Source organism: Rhizophagus irregularis, chromosome 15 (assembly GCF_026210795.1).
Source record: "Rhizophagus irregularis chromosome 15, complete sequence".
In the NCBI taxonomy this organism is placed as follows: Eukaryota; Fungi; Glomeromycota; class Glomeromycetes; order Glomerales; family Glomeraceae; genus Rhizophagus; species Rhizophagus irregularis.
Genome location: NC_089443.1, coordinates 2,871,191 through 2,890,224, shown reverse-complemented (window position 1 = coordinate 2,890,224; position 19,034 = coordinate 2,871,191). Strand labels below are relative to the sequence as shown.

At 27.9% G+C, this 19,034-nt stretch overlaps 1 protein-coding gene across 1 annotated transcript; it reads right to left on the bottom strand.

The window, feature by feature from the left end:
• Positions 1-9,736: 9,736 nt before the first annotated feature.
• On the bottom strand, positions 9,737-16,941 carry OCT59_007352 (uncharacterized protein; the record flags this gene model as incomplete). Its single annotated transcript, XM_066148117.1, has 6 exons — positions 9,737-9,753; positions 11,334-11,359; positions 11,444-11,469; positions 16,481-16,509; positions 16,828-16,853; positions 16,928-16,941. The coding sequence occupies 6 exons, from the start codon at positions 16,939-16,941 to the stop codon at positions 9,737-9,739; spliced, it is 138 nt and encodes a 45-aa protein (XP_065998646.1).
• Between the last annotated feature and the right edge of the window lie 2,093 nt (positions 16,942-19,034).

Sequence of the window (19,034 nt, the reverse complement as noted above, 5' to 3'; positions counted from 1 at the left end):
TTCAGCAAAAAGGGGTGTTTTTGGCCAAAAGTCCATTATGACCTTTATATTAGATATCCGGGGTCCTATTTTAATCTCTGGCTTGGATCTTCCTTTGCCCATGATTTTGTTTTAACCTATGATGATGATGTTATCTATGAGTCCAATTCGAGACGTCTTCTCAAGCAATTTTATCAAACACAGATAATGCGTGATTTATTACGTCTAACGTGATTTCATTTCATTTCTTTATTATCAGATAATATAGATTATGTTGTTGATTGGAATCTTACTTGGTTCACTTTGAAATTCGAACCTTCTCATAACGCATCCTTCACTTTTGAACATGCTTTCGGCACTATACTTTCAAATTTAAACTTTTCGTAGATGAATTACCTGTATTGGAAAAGCTTAAAAGAGCTCACCCGGACTTATACTTGGACGAATTAACTTGCCGTTCCTGTATCAATCGCATGGAAGATTTGATGCACCTTTTTATGTGCAAAAAATGTCGTTTGCTTATGCAACAAATTCTACAAACTTATCAAAATCATTTGATCTCAAAAATTCATGAAGCTGGTAAAATAGCTGATATCAATTCTATTCCATTTATTACTAAACTTACCTCTCTTTCATGTTGGTCCTTTTTTTCTACTAATTGGTCCGGCTTCCTATGCTCTTATTCATGACTGTTTACCTAAACTTTTCGTTGACTTATTTGTCGATTTAACTATCCCAAGAAATTCTGCGATGAAGGTTGTCGCTGCTATCCATAATAATTTTGGTTAAAAATTCAGAAGAAGAATTTGGAATCCGCATTCTTATGAAACTTATCAATGGGAAAACGCAATGAACATTACTCATAAGTTGAAAACTACTCTGAGGTCATCTAATTTGCCAACATCAATGTACATCCCTTACTCATCTTTACCACCTTTGACCCTACACGATTTATGTGACTCCAGAACTGATTGGTTGAAAAACTTGATGAAATATGGTTTACCTTGGTTTAATCACTTTTTGGGTTTTATGGGTCGTCTAACAGTGCTATTTAATAACAGCTTTTGCAGGATAGAGTGTTGATTTTTATAGTGGGCATGCTATTTGTTATTTTGTTAGCATAGTTGCTTCTACTTTGGTTAAAATATATCAAGGAGGAAGATCTGGGGAAATTTAGTGTATTGCGATTTTTCTTTTTTAGATTAATTTTTTATTTTATTTTTTCTTAGAAGACTATATAGCTTTATTTTTAGTTAGTTTTATTTTTATATTTTTCCTTTTATTTGTTATAAATTGTAATAATTCGAATAAATTTAATAAAGATAAAGACTACTATACCACATTTGCCTATGATATATATCATGTACTTTCTCTCCCAATGAAAAATATGAGGATTTTTTGCCTTGAGTGATAGTAAAAGGACTTTTCGACGTTATATAAAGTTATTACTGAGGTCTTTAGTTTTGCCTGAACTTCTTACAGCTTATATTGAGTTAGGACCGTTATCATGAGTCTTGGAGTTACCAATAGTACTGTAAGATAGCAGTTCTATACGAACATTTTCCTGGACTTTCTGAAAGGTTAAAAAGTAGTGCGTCTTGATTTCTATGCCTTTAAAGTCTAACTGGCTAAGTGGTTCGCAGGCTGAACCAGTATTTTTTAGAAGAAGCTTTTAACCAATATATTATACATGCTGTCTAAATTATTTTGGAATGCCATAATTATAATTTGGAATGCCATAATTCATTCAGTTTATATATAATTTACTATATAAAGTGCCAAAATAATTTGGGATGTTATAATTGAATTTGGGATTTTACTTATAATTACAGCAGCCTAAAATAATTTGGGTGGTATGTATACAACGTATTTCTTGCTAGTTGATGTTATTAACGGAGGAATTAGTCTTCTAAAATAAGGAGACAGAGTTGAGGTGTATATTTGGTATTTTTTACTCAGATTTTTCTCATTGCACTTCGAGTTTTCCTGAAATTTATGTTTTTATTTTTTGCTTTTTATTTTTTTTGGTCACTTTTTTCAGTATAATCTTATTTTCTTTGGGGATGAAAGGATACTGGAAAATTTGATCGTCATGGTGGCTTGGTATTACAATTTTAAAATCGATGATCACTCAGGTGATAAGGGGGTGACTGGTTGGGTACCGCAGTTTTTGTAGTATGCTGATCAAGGTGGTCACATGTTGGGCTATCATTGGATTGACTTATTTAGGTAGATCTTAGGTCAAAGGATTATTCACAATAAGGTGGGTATCCTCCATTTGGGATCGTTCACAATAAGGTGGGTGTCCCTTCAGGGATTGCACGACACTAAAAAGTTCCCCATCAGCTGGACTGCACAATACTAAATAGTTCCCAGAGGCCTTTATGAAGTAGGTTTGTTATCCATAGTATATAGTTAAATGTTTCTAATAGTGCTAATGATAGTTCAGAGATTCTTTACCGATTCTAAGAGTGAGTACGGTGCTGAATGGGTTACATATAGCATAATCGACTTTACCTATTTTGAAATAGATTTGAGGGAGTAGCTGTAGTTATTTATATAGAGAGGGTGGGGTTTATAATTTTAGCTTTTCTTTTATTTGTAATTTCAGAAGATTATTTGTTCTTTGTTTTTTATTAGTTCTGCATAATGTTCTGAATAGAACGGGTTAATTCAGGTGACTGATTCAGGACTTGATGTCAGTCATCAAGTTCATAATCCCTAACCCTCAGGTCAGATCACAATTTGACCTAACCTGTTCAATTCGATTACCCAACATAATATTTCTGGTCAGATGGGTCAAATATGTAAAAAAAAATGCTGAAAACATTTTTTTATTGCATTACTATTAAGAAAAAATATTTCAGCATTTTTTCATATAAAATTATTAAAAAAAAATACCGAAACATTTTTTTTTGTATTAATTATTATAGAAAAAACATTTCAGCATTTTTTCATATAAAATTATTAGAAAAAATGCTGAAACATTTTTTTGCATTATTATTAAGAAAAAATATTTCAGCATTTTTTCATATAAAATTATTAAAAATAAACGCTGAAACGTTTTTTTTGGTATTAATTATTATAGAAAAAATGTTTCAGCATTTTTTCATATAAATTATTAAAAAAAATGTAAAACATTTTTTTTTTGCATTATTATTAAGAAAAAACGTTTCAGCATTTTTTCATATAAAATTTAAAAAAAAAACGTGAAACATTTTTTTTTGCATTATTATTAAGAAAAAACATTTCAGCGTTTTTTCACATAAAATTATTAAAAAAACGCTGAAACATTTTTTTTTGCATTATTATTAAGAAAAAATGTTTTGGCATTTTTTCATATAAATTTAAAAAAAAAATGCCAAAACGTTTTTTTTATATTAATTATTAAGAAAAAACATTTTGGCGTTTTTTCATGTAAATTATATTAAAAAAAATGCCGAAAACGTTTTTTTATTACAATACTATTAAGAAAAATATTTTGGCATTTTTTTCACGTAAAATTATTAAAAAAAAATACTAAAAATGTTTTTTTTTTGCATTACTATTAAGAAAAAACATTTCAGCATTTTTTCATGTAAAATTATTAAAAAAAAATGCTGAAAACATTTTTTTTAGCATTACTATTAATAAAAAACGTTTTAGCGTTTTTCATATAATAAATATTAAAAAAATGCAACGTTACTTTTTTAACAGAAAAATGTCAAGTTTGGCATTTTTTATTTTTTTAAACTAAAAAACATCAGATTTGACGTTTTTCATTAAAAAAAATGTTTCTTTAACTAAAAACGTCAGGTTTGACATTTTCAATTAAAAACCCTGGGTATTTTTTATTTTTTAGTCATTTTTGATATATGAGTCAAATGAGTCAAACGGGTCAAGTCAGGTAAGACAGGATACCTAATCTGATCTGACCCGATTTTTTTTATTAGATCAGGTAAGACAGAGACCTGACCCGTTCAGAATACTAGTTCTGCACTTGTTACAGTGCTTTTTAGAATACTCTGTGTTTTCTAAAGTCATTTCAGCATTAATTAATAAAATTCAAGCTCAAGCTATGTTTGTCTATAATATATATCATATACTTATCAGATAAATATCTGATAAGTATTCTATATGTATCTGAAATGTACCAATAAAACTGATATTTACAATATTGTATAATTTTCACACATATCGGATAGCTGAAAAATAAAAAAAAGTAAAAAAAAATACAATATTTATGCTAATAAAATTTTAATTTTAATTTAATTATAATATTAATTCATTTAATTATGTTATTTTATTTTATTAATAAATATTAAAAAAATATTACAAAAAATACAAAACAATTATTCTAGCTATATAAACACAATTAAAATTATGTGAAATGCATATAAATCTTCTTTTATACGTTGGTAGGTTAATAGGCATTTATCTGTTATCTACAAGTTAGTAAAAAAAAGAAACATTATAAAAAATAGTTAGTAACTAATAGAACATGTTAGTATAAACGTTATGTTAGTATGTATAAATATTAATAAAAAAAATGTTTAGAATGAAGCAAAATATATTAGTAAAAACAAATGTTAGTAGGAGGAAACATATTATATTAGGAAGAGAAAAGAAGTGTTAAAAATATAATAAAAGAAGAAGAATATCAGTATAGAATATACCTTCATATTTATTTTACATAAAACAATAAAATAAAAATTTTAAGAGAAAAGGTTTAAGAGAAAAAAAATAAACGTGAAAGATAGATAAATAAATAAAAAATTGCATTATCATGTGATTAACAATAGCTATTAATTTTTATTGGCTATTTAGGTAATTATTGATTTTAAATTGATTAGTCCGTTAGTGTTTACATTTATACTAGAATTGCACTCAATTGTACTAAATTGCACTGCAAGTTAAACTCTTTATCGCTTTAAATAATACAAAATCTACTTGTATATACCAATTATCCACCTATCAGTTACCTATCAGTCACATATACCTAAGGTTGCCTGCTTAAACCTCTCCAAAATTCTACAATTAGTTTCTCCAAGATTTTACTATAGTTTTATTATAGTTTTAGCAAGGTTTTGGCAGTTTCGGAATTTATAATAAGTTTTGTCAGGTTTCGCTATTCTTCAGAGTTTCGCTAACTTTTTAATATAACTTTCATATAGTTTTAGCAAAGTTTTACTATTTTGGCATTTTGCCAACTTGCCAAAACCCTCTAGTTTCTCCAGCAACCTTACATATACCCAAAACCTGATTCATCTAAAATTCAAAAATAAAATAAAAAAAAAGATAAAAAAAAGAAAAAGAAAAGCGTTAAAAACGTTTCTCAAAAAAAATAAGAAATATCATCCCTTCCTCCACTTACATAATTCCAAAGTCTGGGTTCTTCTAAAAGTCTAGCAACCTAAAAAAAAAGAAATGATTAGTAACGTTTATTAAAGAATATAATAAAAAAACTACTTCTGACCTCTTTTTTACTTAAATTCCAAAATCTGGTTCGTATTATTTGTCCAGCAATCTAAAAAAACATCAGGAAATTTTTTGGGGAGCAGATCTGCGCAGATTTTCAGAAATTATATTTGCACAGATCTTATACCCTGGCGCAAAACATCAGAGGAAAAATCCAATAAAAAACTGCGCAGATTTTATAAATAACAAAGTTCTGCACAGATTTTTGTTATTAAATTCTGCACATATTTTACAAAATAAAAATCTGCAAAATTCATCAAATAATAATAAATTATACAAATTTTGATTGTTATTTTAGCATTATTTAACATCAATTTATTAATTAAACGCACTACAAATTTATTACTTTACTATACTATTTTATTAATGTACTAATAGCGAAAATTCTACTGTAATTTATATGTTGTTAATGGTTTAGATATTATTCCAGTTGGTTCGATTTCAACAAACAACCATTTAAATTTGCATTTAGGAAGCGTTCAGAAACTTGTAGACCTACTAAAAGTATAAAAGTAAAAACTTCAGTTAATTAGTAATGTTTTATTAAAAAAAATAACATTTAAACTTTGAAGAATACCTTCGAAGTTCCATCCAGGTGCAATCCAAGAAGTCGCAGATCTACAAATTTCATTTCCTTGAAAATCTTTATTTTTTTTCAAGTTCCAGATGTTATCCAAAAAGTTGCTGACCTACAGTATAAAAAGAGAAATAAGATGTTAATTGATATTTCATTAAAGAAAATAAAAGAAATTAAAGAACTTTGAAGGATACCTTTGAAGTTCAATTCAGAAAGCACCAGGAAGCCATAAACCTACAAAAAGAGAATACGTTAGTAAAGTTCATTAAAAAACAAAAAAATTACTGAAGTTTTGAAAAGAATATAATTCTTTTCAAAACTCACCTATTCAAAGGTCGCAACTAATACCTGAAGTTTCGAAAAGTTAGTGTAACTTATCACAGGTTTTGTTTCAAAGGTTACGCTAGCCTTTCTGAAATAAAGAAAAGAAAATTAATAAAATTAAAGTTTCGAAAAGTTAATGTAACTTTTTGAAACTTATCACAGGTTTTCCAAAGGTCCCAACTAGTGTTCAGACCTGGATTGATAATGGGTAAACCGGATCTATCCAATAGTAAAATCTAAAACCGAATTAAAAATTTTAAAGAATTTTCTATCCAGTTTCTAAATCAGGTCCAAACCGGTTCAACCGTTATTATAAAAGGTTACTTAACAGGTAAATAGCGGGTAGATAGCGGGTATGTAACAGTTCATGTAACACAATTAATTATCCAAAGCCACGTATCGATTATTTCTTAAATAAAAAATTAAAAAAAATTCATATTTCATAGTTATAAAATGAAAATTATTTAAAATGTATCTTTATTTTTTTAACCGACCCAGTATTAATTAACAGGGTGAATTGTGTTAAAATTGGTCGAGTTTCTCTTCAGAAACATTATTTTTTTGAATAACTTCGGTTTCATTCTCGTTCTTTTATTAGTTAGTAAGTTCCCTGCATCAGAAAAAAGACGTTCACTGGCAGTCGAAGTTGCCGAAACTGCTAAGTGTTTTTGAGCAAGGCCACTTAGGATAGGAAAACTCTCTTTTTTTTCTCTCCACCACATGAGAGGATTCGAATCTAAGGCAATTTCCGGTAGTTAGAGATATTCTTCAATTTCGTTAATAACCACTACATTAGCTTTGGAGAGTCGTGCCATTAAAGTCTTCCTTTTTTTTGAAGATTTTGATTGTGTTGTTGATTGAGTTGAACTAGAGGCTTGATTATTTTGATAATTCACCTAGGACCCCGGATATCTAATAAAGGTCATAATGGACTTTTGGCCAAAAACACCCCTTTTTGCTGAAACTCAAAAAATCGTTTTTTGTAAATATCTCAGCATCCAGTAATTCAATTTTAATGAACTTTTTTTTATTTTGTAGCCCTCATTTAGCTCTACAATTTAAAAAAAAGTTCATCAAAATTGGACCACTGGATGCCGAGATATTTACAAAAAACGATTTTTCGACTGAAAAATGGGCCAATCTGCCGAAAGTGTGACTTATGACCTGTTTTGGAGATATCCGGGGTCCTATTCACCTTCTCATTGTTAAATAATTCTTGTAAATGACGTTTAGTTTCAATTTTTTGAGCTTCTGGAGAAAAATCGAGTTTTTTAAATCTAGGATCAAGTATAGAAGGGATTAGGCTTTCAGTGAAAAGAGTTGGATAATATTTCTTTATATTTTTATATAATTTTGATTTAACTTCATCTAGCAAACCAAAAGTATTAATTGGTTCATTTATTTTACTATTTTGTGTAGAATCTTGCCCTTCTTCTGCATCATTATTTTCGAATGCATCATCCTCTTCTTCATCGGAATCTTGATTGTTTGCCAAATCGGTTGTTACCGTTTTAATAATCTCCATTAACATCGGCGTACGCATACTATTCGTTACATATTTACTTCCCCTAAGTCCTCAGTCGCATCAGCAAACGTTGATAGTACCTCCGTTAAATCGGTAATGAGATCCCATTCATCATCGGTAATCATTATTTGTTTTAATCGTTTGGCATCTTTTTTTGAATCCAAGTCCATATTACATAACAGAACATTGAATAAAATTTTTATCCATCCTTTTAAATACAGCAAATGGACCCAAGCGAGGTAGCTGGAATTCCAGCGTGTAGATACGTCATTAATCAATTGGAGATATTTGGCTGTATCTTTTACATCCTGGTATTGTGTTATATTGATAAGGGTAATATTTTATATAGAAGTATTAGGAAACATAGAATAAAAATATTATGAAAAAAATATATCTACGATTGTTTCCTTTTCAGCTTCATCTAACAGTTCATCATTTTCTAAATTTGCATTCGGATATTTTTTTTGTATATCCTCCAAACGTTCAGATTGCTTGGGGCGCATAAAAAACTCGATTAACCTTTTTACTCGCATAATTAATGCTTTAACTGGAACTAATGCTTTTCCAACTATAAGTTGAAGAGTGTGGGCGCTGCATCCTTGCCATCTAATATTACTCATACTTGCGATCGCTTTTTTTATATTAGCAGCGTTGTCCGTGGTAATTGTAAAAACTTTATCACGTAAATTCCATTCGTTGAATACTTCTTCCAGACTTTCTGCAACATGTTGAGCGGTATGTGGGTATCTAACGTAATTGACTGTTAAGGTAATTTCATTAAGATTGAATTTAGTATCGATGTAAGAACAAGTTACACTAATGTATTCTTGTCCGTTACGTGCGGTCCACATATCCGTAGTTATTGATACACTTTTCGCGTCATCCTTAATTTTTTCGATCAATGCAGGCATTGTAAATTTATAAGCCTTATAAATGACTTTTTTAATGCCTTTTTCATCTGGCATTATGAAAGCCGGATCCAATTTACTAATCAATCGCCAGAATGAAGAACTTTGAACTACGTATAATAGCTGGAGATCTTCAATGATCCAATCGGTTAAAAATTGACGAAGTTCACATTGGCGACTTTCTTTGTGTTTGTGAGCTTGAATAACAGCAGGAAGAGTCGTTTGATTCTGTATAAAAAGTGATATTTTTATTACTAAAGTTTTTACAAAGAACAAAGAAAAATTAAAATTTATGAAAGAGACGCACCTTATTTATTTTACCTTCCTTTAATATTTCATGTTCATTTAACAAATGGTTTATAGCATTTCCTGTTGAACCATCATTAATATAAAGAGTTCCGCACTTATTTCCTTTAGCATCAGTAAGTTTACACCTTTTAAGTACTTCTCCTTTATCACTTGCTTGCTCTTTAATGTCTACTTTTTCAAAATAATCCCATGTCCAGCTTCTCTTTTTTCTGCTGCTTTTTGCTTTCGTTTTCGGGTGAACCACCAGGGCTAGGTTAGTCTTGTTCTATGTCAATAATATCAATAATATGTTCTTGTTCTATATCAATCTCAGTCATAATGATATAATCGCGTAATGTAAAACAAAAATGACAAAATAATAAATCGCATAACGTAAAACAAAAATGATAGAAAGAATAAACCGCGTAGAAAGAATAAATCATATTACTTGAATATTTGCGTAATGTAAACGAGAAATAGGCATGATCTTGTCGCTAAATTACTATAAATCGGCATTTGGCATTTTGGCAGATCAATACTTTATCGGATCTAACCGGTTAAATCCAATTAACTATTTTAAAATCTGGATTGCAATCCGATGTTCAAATTTCAAACTGGATATCTGATAATCCAGATTGATAACGGATATCTGTTATTAACGGTTTACGGGTCTGAACACTAGTCCCAACTGATACCTACAAAATAAAAAAAAGAAAATTAAAAAAAAATTAAAGTTTCGAAAAGTAATGAAACTTTTCAAAACTCACCTATCCAAAGGTTCCAACCGATGCCAATTGATACCTACAAAATATAAAGAAAAAAATTTAACAAAAAAATACTTGAAGTTTTGAAAAGAAGGAATGAAACTTTTTGAAACTTACCTATCCAAAAGTCCCAACCGATGCCAATTGATACCTACAAAATATAAAGAAAAAAATTTAACAAAAAAATACTTGAAGTTTAGAAAAGAAAGAATGAAACTTTTTGAAACTCACCTAGTATCCAAAGGTCGCAACCGATACCTACAAAATAAAGAAAAGAAAATTAAAAAAAGAAGTAAAAAAATTAAAGTTTCAAAAGAATGAAACTTTTGAAACTTACTGGATCCAAAGTGAAGGATTTCGCCGATACCTAAAAAATAAAAAAAAGTATTAATTTTTTAAAAAAAACAAAGTTTCAAAAGTTTCTAAAGAATAAACCTTTTGAAACTTGCCGATCTAAAGTAAAGTGTCTCACTGATCTAAAAAAATGAATAAAAAAAAATATTAAAAAAATGTTTTTTAAAAAAAAATGAAGTTTTGAAAAAATGAAACTTTTAAAACTTATATGAAAGGTTTCGCCGATACCTAAAAAAAGAAATAAAAAAAAAATTAATTTTTTTTTAAAAAACAAAAGTTTCGAAAGTTTTAAGAATGAAACTTTTCAAAACTTACGTGAAGGGTCTCACCAATACTTAAAAAAAATAAATAAAAAAAATATTAATTTTTTTTTAAAAAACAAAAGTTTTGAAAGTTTTAAGAATGAAACTTTTCGAAACTTACATGAAGGGTCTCACCGATACTTAAAAAAAATAAATAAAAAAAATATTAATTTTTTTTTAAAAAAACAAAAGTTTCGAAAGTTTGAAGAATGAAACTTTTGAATTTACCAATCCAAAGTTAGGGTTTCAATCCTATTTTTTAAAGCAATTCGGATAGAATCTGGAACGTCTCTTGCAAATTTGGATTGAATCCGGATTCTAAATTTGACCTTAACTCTGACCAAAATTATAATTTTGACCGGAATTAATATTAAACGTCAAAGATTAACTGTCTGCAAAATTTGCTAGCTCTGGCCAAATTTATAGTGCTGGCTCAAATTAATAAAAATGGATTCATCTGTTACAAAAAAATAAAATCCAGATGTCCAAAAAACAAGAGAATCTGGATTTGAATCCAGATTGAAACCCTATCCAAAGTGAAAGGCGCCGATACCTAAAACTGAAATAAATAAAAAAAATTAAATTTTTTTTTAAAAAAACAAAAGTTTCAAAAGTTTGAAGAATGAAACTTTCAAAACTTACCAATCCAAAGTGAAGAATGCCAATACCTAAAAAAATAAATAAAAAAATTTAATTTTTTTTAAAAAAAAGTAGTTTTGAAAGAATGAAACTTTCAAAACTTACCAATCCAAAGTAAAGGGCACCGATATCTAAAAAATAAATAAAAAAAATTAATTTTTTTTTTAAAAAAATAAAAGTTTCGAAAGTTTGAAGAATGAAACTTTCAAAACTTACCAATCCAAAATGAAAGGTGCCGATACCTAAAAAATAAATAAAAAAAATTAAATTTTTTTTTAAAAAACAAAAGTTTTGAAAGTTTGAAGAATGAAACTTTCAAAACTTACCAATTCAAAGTGAAAGGCACTGATACCTAAAAAATAAATAAAAAAGAAAATTTCTAAGTTTACATAGGGTGTTTGTACACAGGTCATATAAATATAATTTTTAATAGACTAATTTTTTGTTTTTTAATTTGAAATTGAATGCTACCGACATTATACTCTTTTATTTTTTATTCTTATTATATTACAGATAAATATATGTATTTTCACCTGCTCTGCAAGTTTACTTAAGGCATTAAAGGAGGTTTTGAATGCCATTTTTAATCTACTAATATGACTCGTGTTTAAACATCCCGTATACAAATAGAAATTGCCAATAAAAAAAATTAAATTTTTTTTTAAAAAAACAAAAGTTTCGAAAGTTTGAAGAATGAAACTTTCGAAACTTAACAATCCAAAGTGAAGGGCGCTGATATCTAAAAAAATAAATAAAAAAAATTAATTCTTTTTTTAAAAAATAAAGGTTTCGAAAGAATAAGACTTTGAAAACTTACCAATTGAATCCAAAAAGCTGGTATCTACAAAAAAAAGAAGGAAAAAAATAAACTTTTTTTAAAGCTAGAAGTTAAAAAAGATTATTATTCAGCACATAAACCATAATTGACTAGTCTGATCAGCCAAATCTTTACTAATTTCTGGTTTATATGATCTGATTGGCAATGATTACTGAACTGGCAATCATGTCGGTTGAACAGTGTTTTTACTTGTGTAAATATTAAAGTGTTAAATCAAGTAGAGTTAATCAAAATAATAAAATTGCAAATTGAACCAATATTTTAATGAAAAATAAAAGTAAAAATCTGCAAAATCGCAGTCTTCTGCAAAAATTTACATAAAAAGAAAAGCAGAAATCTGCAAAATCGCAGACTTTTACATAAATTCACATAAAAAAAAGCAGAAATCTGTAAAATTGCAGATTATTGCAAAATTTTGTAAAAATTAAAAAGTGGAGATCTGCAAAATTGCAGACTTCTGCATAAATTCATATAAAAATGCAAAGATCTGCTAATTTTACAGATCTCTGCAGTTCTGCATCTTAAAAAATTTCCCGATGAAAGAAAAAAAAAAGCATTAGAAATATTTCTCTTAAAAAAAATAATAAATATTATCCTCTCCCCCTCTTACATAATTCCAAAGTCCAGGTTCGTCTAAAAGTCTGGCAATTTAAAAAAAAAGAAGAAAGAAATGATTAGTAATGTTTCTTAAAGAATATAATAAAAAAACCTACCTCTGACCTCTTTTTTACCTAAATTCCAAAGTCTGGTTTATATTATTTATTTGGCAACCTGAAAAAAAAGAAAAAGAGAAGCGTTAAAAACGTTTCTCTTAAAAAAAATAATAAATATTATCCCCCTCTCCTCCACTTACATAATTCAAAGTCTGGGTTCATTTAAAAGTCCGGCAACCTAAAAAAAAGAAGAAACAATTAGTAATGTTTTTTAAAAAATATAATAAATAAACCCACTCCTGACCTCTTTTTTACTTAAATTCCAAAGTCTGGTTTGTATTATTCGTCTGGCAACCTAAAAAAAAAGAAAAAGAAAAGTGTTAGAAATATTTCTCTTAAAAAAAATAATAAATATTATCCCCCCTTCCTCCTTTTACATAATTTCAAAGTCTGGGTTCGTCTAAAAGTTCAGCAATCTAAAAAAAAGAAGAAAGAAACGATTAGTAACATTTTTTAATAAAGAATATAATAAAAAAACCCTCTTCTGACCTTTTTTACTTAAATTCTAAAGTCCAGTTCGTATTATTTGTCTGGCAACTTGAAAAAAAGAAAAAGAGAAGCGTTAAAAACGTTTCTCTTAAAAAAAAAATAATAAATATTATCCATTCCTCCGCTTACATAATTCTAAAGTCCAGGTTCATTTAAAAGTCCGGCAATCTAAAAAAAAGAAGAAAGAAATGATCAGTAATGTTTCTTAAAGAATATAATAAAAAAATCCAAGTTCAGTCCATATTATTTATCTGGCAACCTGAAAAAAAGAAAAAGAGCAGTTTTAGAAATGTTTCTCTTAAAAAAAATAATAAATATTATCTCCCTCCTCCACTTATATAATTCCAAAGTCCAGGTTTATCTAAAAGTTCAGGAACCTAAAAAAAAGAAGAAAGAAACAATTAGTAATGTTTCTTAAAGAATATAATAAAAAAACCTACTTCCAACTCCTTTTTTACCTAAATTCTAAAGTCCGATTTGTATTGTTCATTTGGCAACTTAAAAAATAAGAAAAAGAAAAGCATTAGAAACGTTTTTTAAAAAAGTAATAAATATTATTCCCTCCTCTATTTACATAATTCCAAAGTCCGGGTTTATCTAAAAGTCTGGCAATTTAAAAAAAAAGTATTTCAAAATGTTAGTAATATTTTGCTAAAACTAAACAAAAATAAAAAAATAAATAAAAATTCAAAGTGTTACCTTTAAAATGGGAGTCCAGAACTGTAGCTTTAGCTTCCAGAACCTAAAAAAAAAGTATTTTCAAAAATAAATAGTAGTCTGAATAATATTAAAAAACCAATTTCCCATTCCTTATATTATTCAAGTCCAGATTCGTTTTCAAGAATCTGGCGTCTTAATCTTACAAAAAAATAAAGAAAGAAATGTTAGTACATTTTTTTAATATTTAAAAATTAATTCCCTCCTTTATTCCTTATATTTTCAAGTCTGGATTTGTTTTCAAGAGTCCGGTGTTCTAGCCCTACAAAAAAATAAAGAAATAAACGTTAGTATGTTTCTTAATATTAAAAAAAAGTTCTTCTTTCTTTTTCCTTACACACATCTAAGTCTGAATTCATTTTCAAGAGTCCGGTATCTTAGTTCTACAAAAAAAAAGAAAAAAATGTTTTTTAATTACAAAACACATAACCCCTGGTCCCCTTCTCCCTATTACCTTTATTATGTAGTTCAACAGTTCGTCCTGGTCTCCAATTAAGGGTCTGGCGTTCTACAAAAAATAGGAGTTCGACCTACAAAAAAAAAATAAAAAAATATATACTGTATATATTTTTTTACTGTGTATCAATACGACAATGACCAATAAATGATTTACTAATCCTAACCGGTTATAGCAGTGCCAAAACTATATGTATATTATATGATATACTATGCTGAAACAGTTTTGGCAGTTTCGGCATTTCAGGTGATTTTGTGAAGTTGAATAAGTCCATCTATGAACTCGAGAAAAATTACTTTAAAGTGTGATAAAAAAATCATACAGATATCGGTGCTCAATATTTATTAGATAACAGATCAGTGACTAATACCTTGGATATCAGACATCTGGTAATTTGTATTTTTTAACTAAATTTAAGATTTGCGCATTAAATGACAAATTGAGTATCCAATATGTTGTTAATATGTAAAAATGCCCAATATGTACCCAATTAGTCACTGATATATAGGTACCCGATATGTGTAGAATAGATCATTTTTTGATATGTGAATGATCATTCCTGAAAATCTTAAAATTTTAAAATTTTTTTTTTGTAAAAAAAAATTAAAATTTAAAAAAGTTTATATTAATAATTAAAAAATTCATTAAATTAAAAAAATATTAGAAAATAAAAATATAAAGAACTCTTTTTGCTGATCATATAAACCATTTTTTTACAAAATTTCAGCAATAATATTTTGAAGAAAAATATATAAAAAATGGCTTTCACTGTTACGAATATTACTTTTGAGGATGTAAAAACATTCCTCAGCCTCTTTAACAACAAGATGTTTTTCACTTTAATAAAAAAAATGTTGTAAATTCTTTGTTCTATTAATGCAATTGGCACTGGTAAGAATAGTCCATTTCATCCAAATTTCAAATTGACAAATATTGGACATAAATTGGTCTAATTTTGGCTGATCATTGCCAAAAAAAATTGTCAAAATTATTATGGACAATTTGTACAGTTTGCCTGCCACTTGGCAATCACAAATTAGCAAAAATTTATTAAAAAATCAGAAATAAACTATTTGTCAACCTTTTGCTAGTCATTCATCCAAATTGCCGAATATTGGTGAAATTGAGTCTAATTTTGTCTAATTGTTAATGATTTTTATATATTTAGTTTATTTTAATTTTGCAATAACAATCAATTAATTATATTTTATTTTTTCACTTTATTAAAATTACACATTAAAAATTATCATATTAAATATCAAATATCTACAGTATCTGTCTATTTACACCTACTATTTACCATTCACCATCCACCATCCACCATTTATCATTTACCATTTACCATTCATTATCTATTGTCAACCATTGTCAACTATCATTCACATCCATCATCTACTACCCATCATCCACCATCTATTATCCACCATCGTTCACTATTATTCACTCATCCAAAATTATATACAACTTACTCTATCTGACAAAAGTCTGAAAGAGAAATCTACAAAAAAAAATAAAGAAATAGTTAGTAAATCGTTATTATTTCAATAAAAAAAGGTCAAAGTTTTAAAGATTCAAAACCTACCCATTCAATAGAAGTCTAAAAGAAAAACCTACAAAAAAAATAAAGAAACGGTTAGTAAACCGATTCTTTAATAAAAAAAATTTTAGTTTCAAAATATTTCAAAACTTACCTAACCAAAAATTCAAAGTGGAAACCTACAAAAAAAAGAAGAAACGATTAGTTGAAGTTTCTTTGAAAAAAAATAATTTCGAGAAACAAAGCTTTGAAACTCACCTATCCAAAACTCAAGAACTGAAAGTCGAAACCTACAAAATAGAAGAAAAAAAAATTTAAAAACAGATTAAAAAAGTAATTTTTTTAAAAAAAAGTTTCAAAGTTATCACTCTGAAACTCACCCATATATTTAAAGCCCAATAACCGAAAGCTGAAATCTACAAAATAGAAAAAAAAAACAATTAAAAAAATGTTTTTTTTAAAGTTTCAAAGTTTACTTCAAAACTTACCCATATATCCAAAGCCTATGAACTGAAAGTCAAACTTACAAAATAGAAAAATAAAATTAAAATAAATTAAAAAAAAAATATTTTTTTTAAAAAAAAGCTTCAAAGTTTTTATTTCAAAACTTACCCATATATCCAAAATCCATAAATTGAAATCTATAAAATAGAAAAAAGAAAAATTAAAAAAATATTACTTTTAAATAGTTTCAAAGTTTTAACTTTGAAATTTACCCATATATCCAAAGCCCAACCAAAAGTCAAAACCTACAAAATAGAAAAAAAAATTAAAATAAAATTAAAAAAAAATCTTTTTTTAAAATAAGTTTTAAAGTTTCACTTCGAAACTTACCCATATATCCAAAGCTTAAGAACTGAAAGTCGAAACCTATAAAATAGAAAAATAAATTAAAAAAAATTTTAAAAAAAAAAACAATTTATTTTAAAGAGTTTTGATTCCTTCACTTCAAAACTTACTTATATATCCAACGTGAAGCTGAAACCTACAAAATAGAAGAAAAAAAAATCAAAAAAATATAATAAAAATAAAAAAACCAAGATTCGTATTTGTACTTACGAATTTTGGTTCATTATTTATCAGAAATCCACACGACCTATAAAAAAAAGAGAGAAATGGTTATTAATAACCATTCATAATATTAAAAATAAAAAAAATAAAACCAAGATTTATATATACTTACGAATCTTAGTTTTCCAATCTTCAGAAGCATACTTAAACCTAAAAAAATGAAAGAACGGTTATTAGTAACTATTCATTAATATTAAAAAAAAATAAAAATAAAATAAAACCAAGATTCGTATATACTTACAAATCTTGGTTTTTTCTGTACCTACAAAAAAAAAGAAAGAAACGATTAGTAAATCGTTCTTTTAAAAAAAAAGATAGTTTTGAAGAGATTCTTCAAAACTTATCTTTGGGATTTCAGTATCTACACCAGAACTGATTCCTACAAAAAAATAAAAAAATGTTAAAAATTAACATTTTTTTATTATAGTTTTAAAATTTTTCGAAACTTATCTTGGATTTCGGTATTCAAGCTGGAATCGATAGCCCTACAATTAAAAAACATTTTTTTTAAAGAAGTTTTGAAAATAGTTCAAAACTTATCTGGAATATCAGCGTTCACGTTGGAGTTGATTTCCTATACAATAAAATAAAAAAAATAACGTTTTTTAATATAAAAAAATGTTTTTAAAGAAGTTTTGAAACATTTATTTCGAAACTTATATGGAATATTGGTATTCACGCCAGAACTGAATTCCTAAATAAAAATAAAAAAAACATTTTTTTTATTAAAAAACGTTTTATTAAAGTTTCAAAACTTTTGAAACTTAACTGAAATATTGGCGTCATGCATGTTGGAGCTGAATTCCTATATAAAAAAAGACTATTTCTATTTGTACACTACGTGTATAAATACGAGTCACGTGATTATTGTCATTTCTGGCATCTTTTCCAGCGTCATCCCAAGATTTTTCACCCCCACGTGACCTGCATAAAATGTTACTCTGCGTCACACTTCACCGTTTTCATTTTTTCATAAGTATTCTGAGGACTTAAAAAATTTTTAGTGGTGAAAAAAAAATTTTCACTTCTCCTTAAACATCACCGGTCACGTGAGGTAGAATTTTACTTAGAAATCTTAGGGCGATGCTAGGATAAATCATTTCCAGTGATCTGCATAAAAAATTTCCTAATTTGGAAATTTATATAATATACAGATGGTGCCCAAAATTATCCGGCCACTTTATTTTGCCAAAATTATGCTGATCATCACGTGTTATTATAATGTAAACAAACAATAATTTTGTATTTATAATCACAATGAACAATCCTCTGCACCACATTTCTTCTGGAACTTTCTGGAAAAATGAAACCACTTACCCCAAAAACTCGTGGCGCAATTATTTACGGTCACAATTGTGGACATTCAAGTCGCACAATTGCTAAACAACTAAAAGGGGCGTGGGGAAAACAACAGTTAATGACATACTTAAATGCCTTCGTGAAACTCACTCTTTAACACCAAAAAAACAAACTGGGCGTCCACCACTTCTTAACTCACCAGCTCAACAAAAACTTAAGTCCTTCATTAAAGAAAACAATGAAAATCGTCGACTTTGTTCAAAAAAAATTGCGACCACTTGGACAGCCCAAACAAAGCAACCTATTTCTCGTAATACTATACGCCGAAACCTTAAGAAAGTTGGACTTACAGCCTGTGTTCCTCGTCGTCCAAGCCTGCAATGACAAAACGCATTATCGAGGCTCGCTTGCAGTGGGCTTATGAACATGAAAATTGGATGAAAAGAAAATGGAAAAGAGTCCTATTTTCAGATGAAAGCACCTTTACTCAATTTCAACAGGGTCGGCAAGGGATGGTATGGCGTGAACCTGAGGAGGAGTTAAATCCTGATTGTATTTCAGTTACTGTGAAACACAGTCCTAGCAAAATGTTTTGGGGGTGTTTTTCCTGGAGCGACTTGGGCCAATTGTTCCATTAAATGGTTCAGTTACTGGCCAAACGCATGCTCAAGTTATTAATGATTTTGTTGTACCTATCTTGCACACACATTTTCCACAGGGTAATGGAATCTTTCAGGAGGATAATGCTGCGCCACACCGTTCAAGAGTTGCAACGGCTGCACGTGAAAATGCTGGG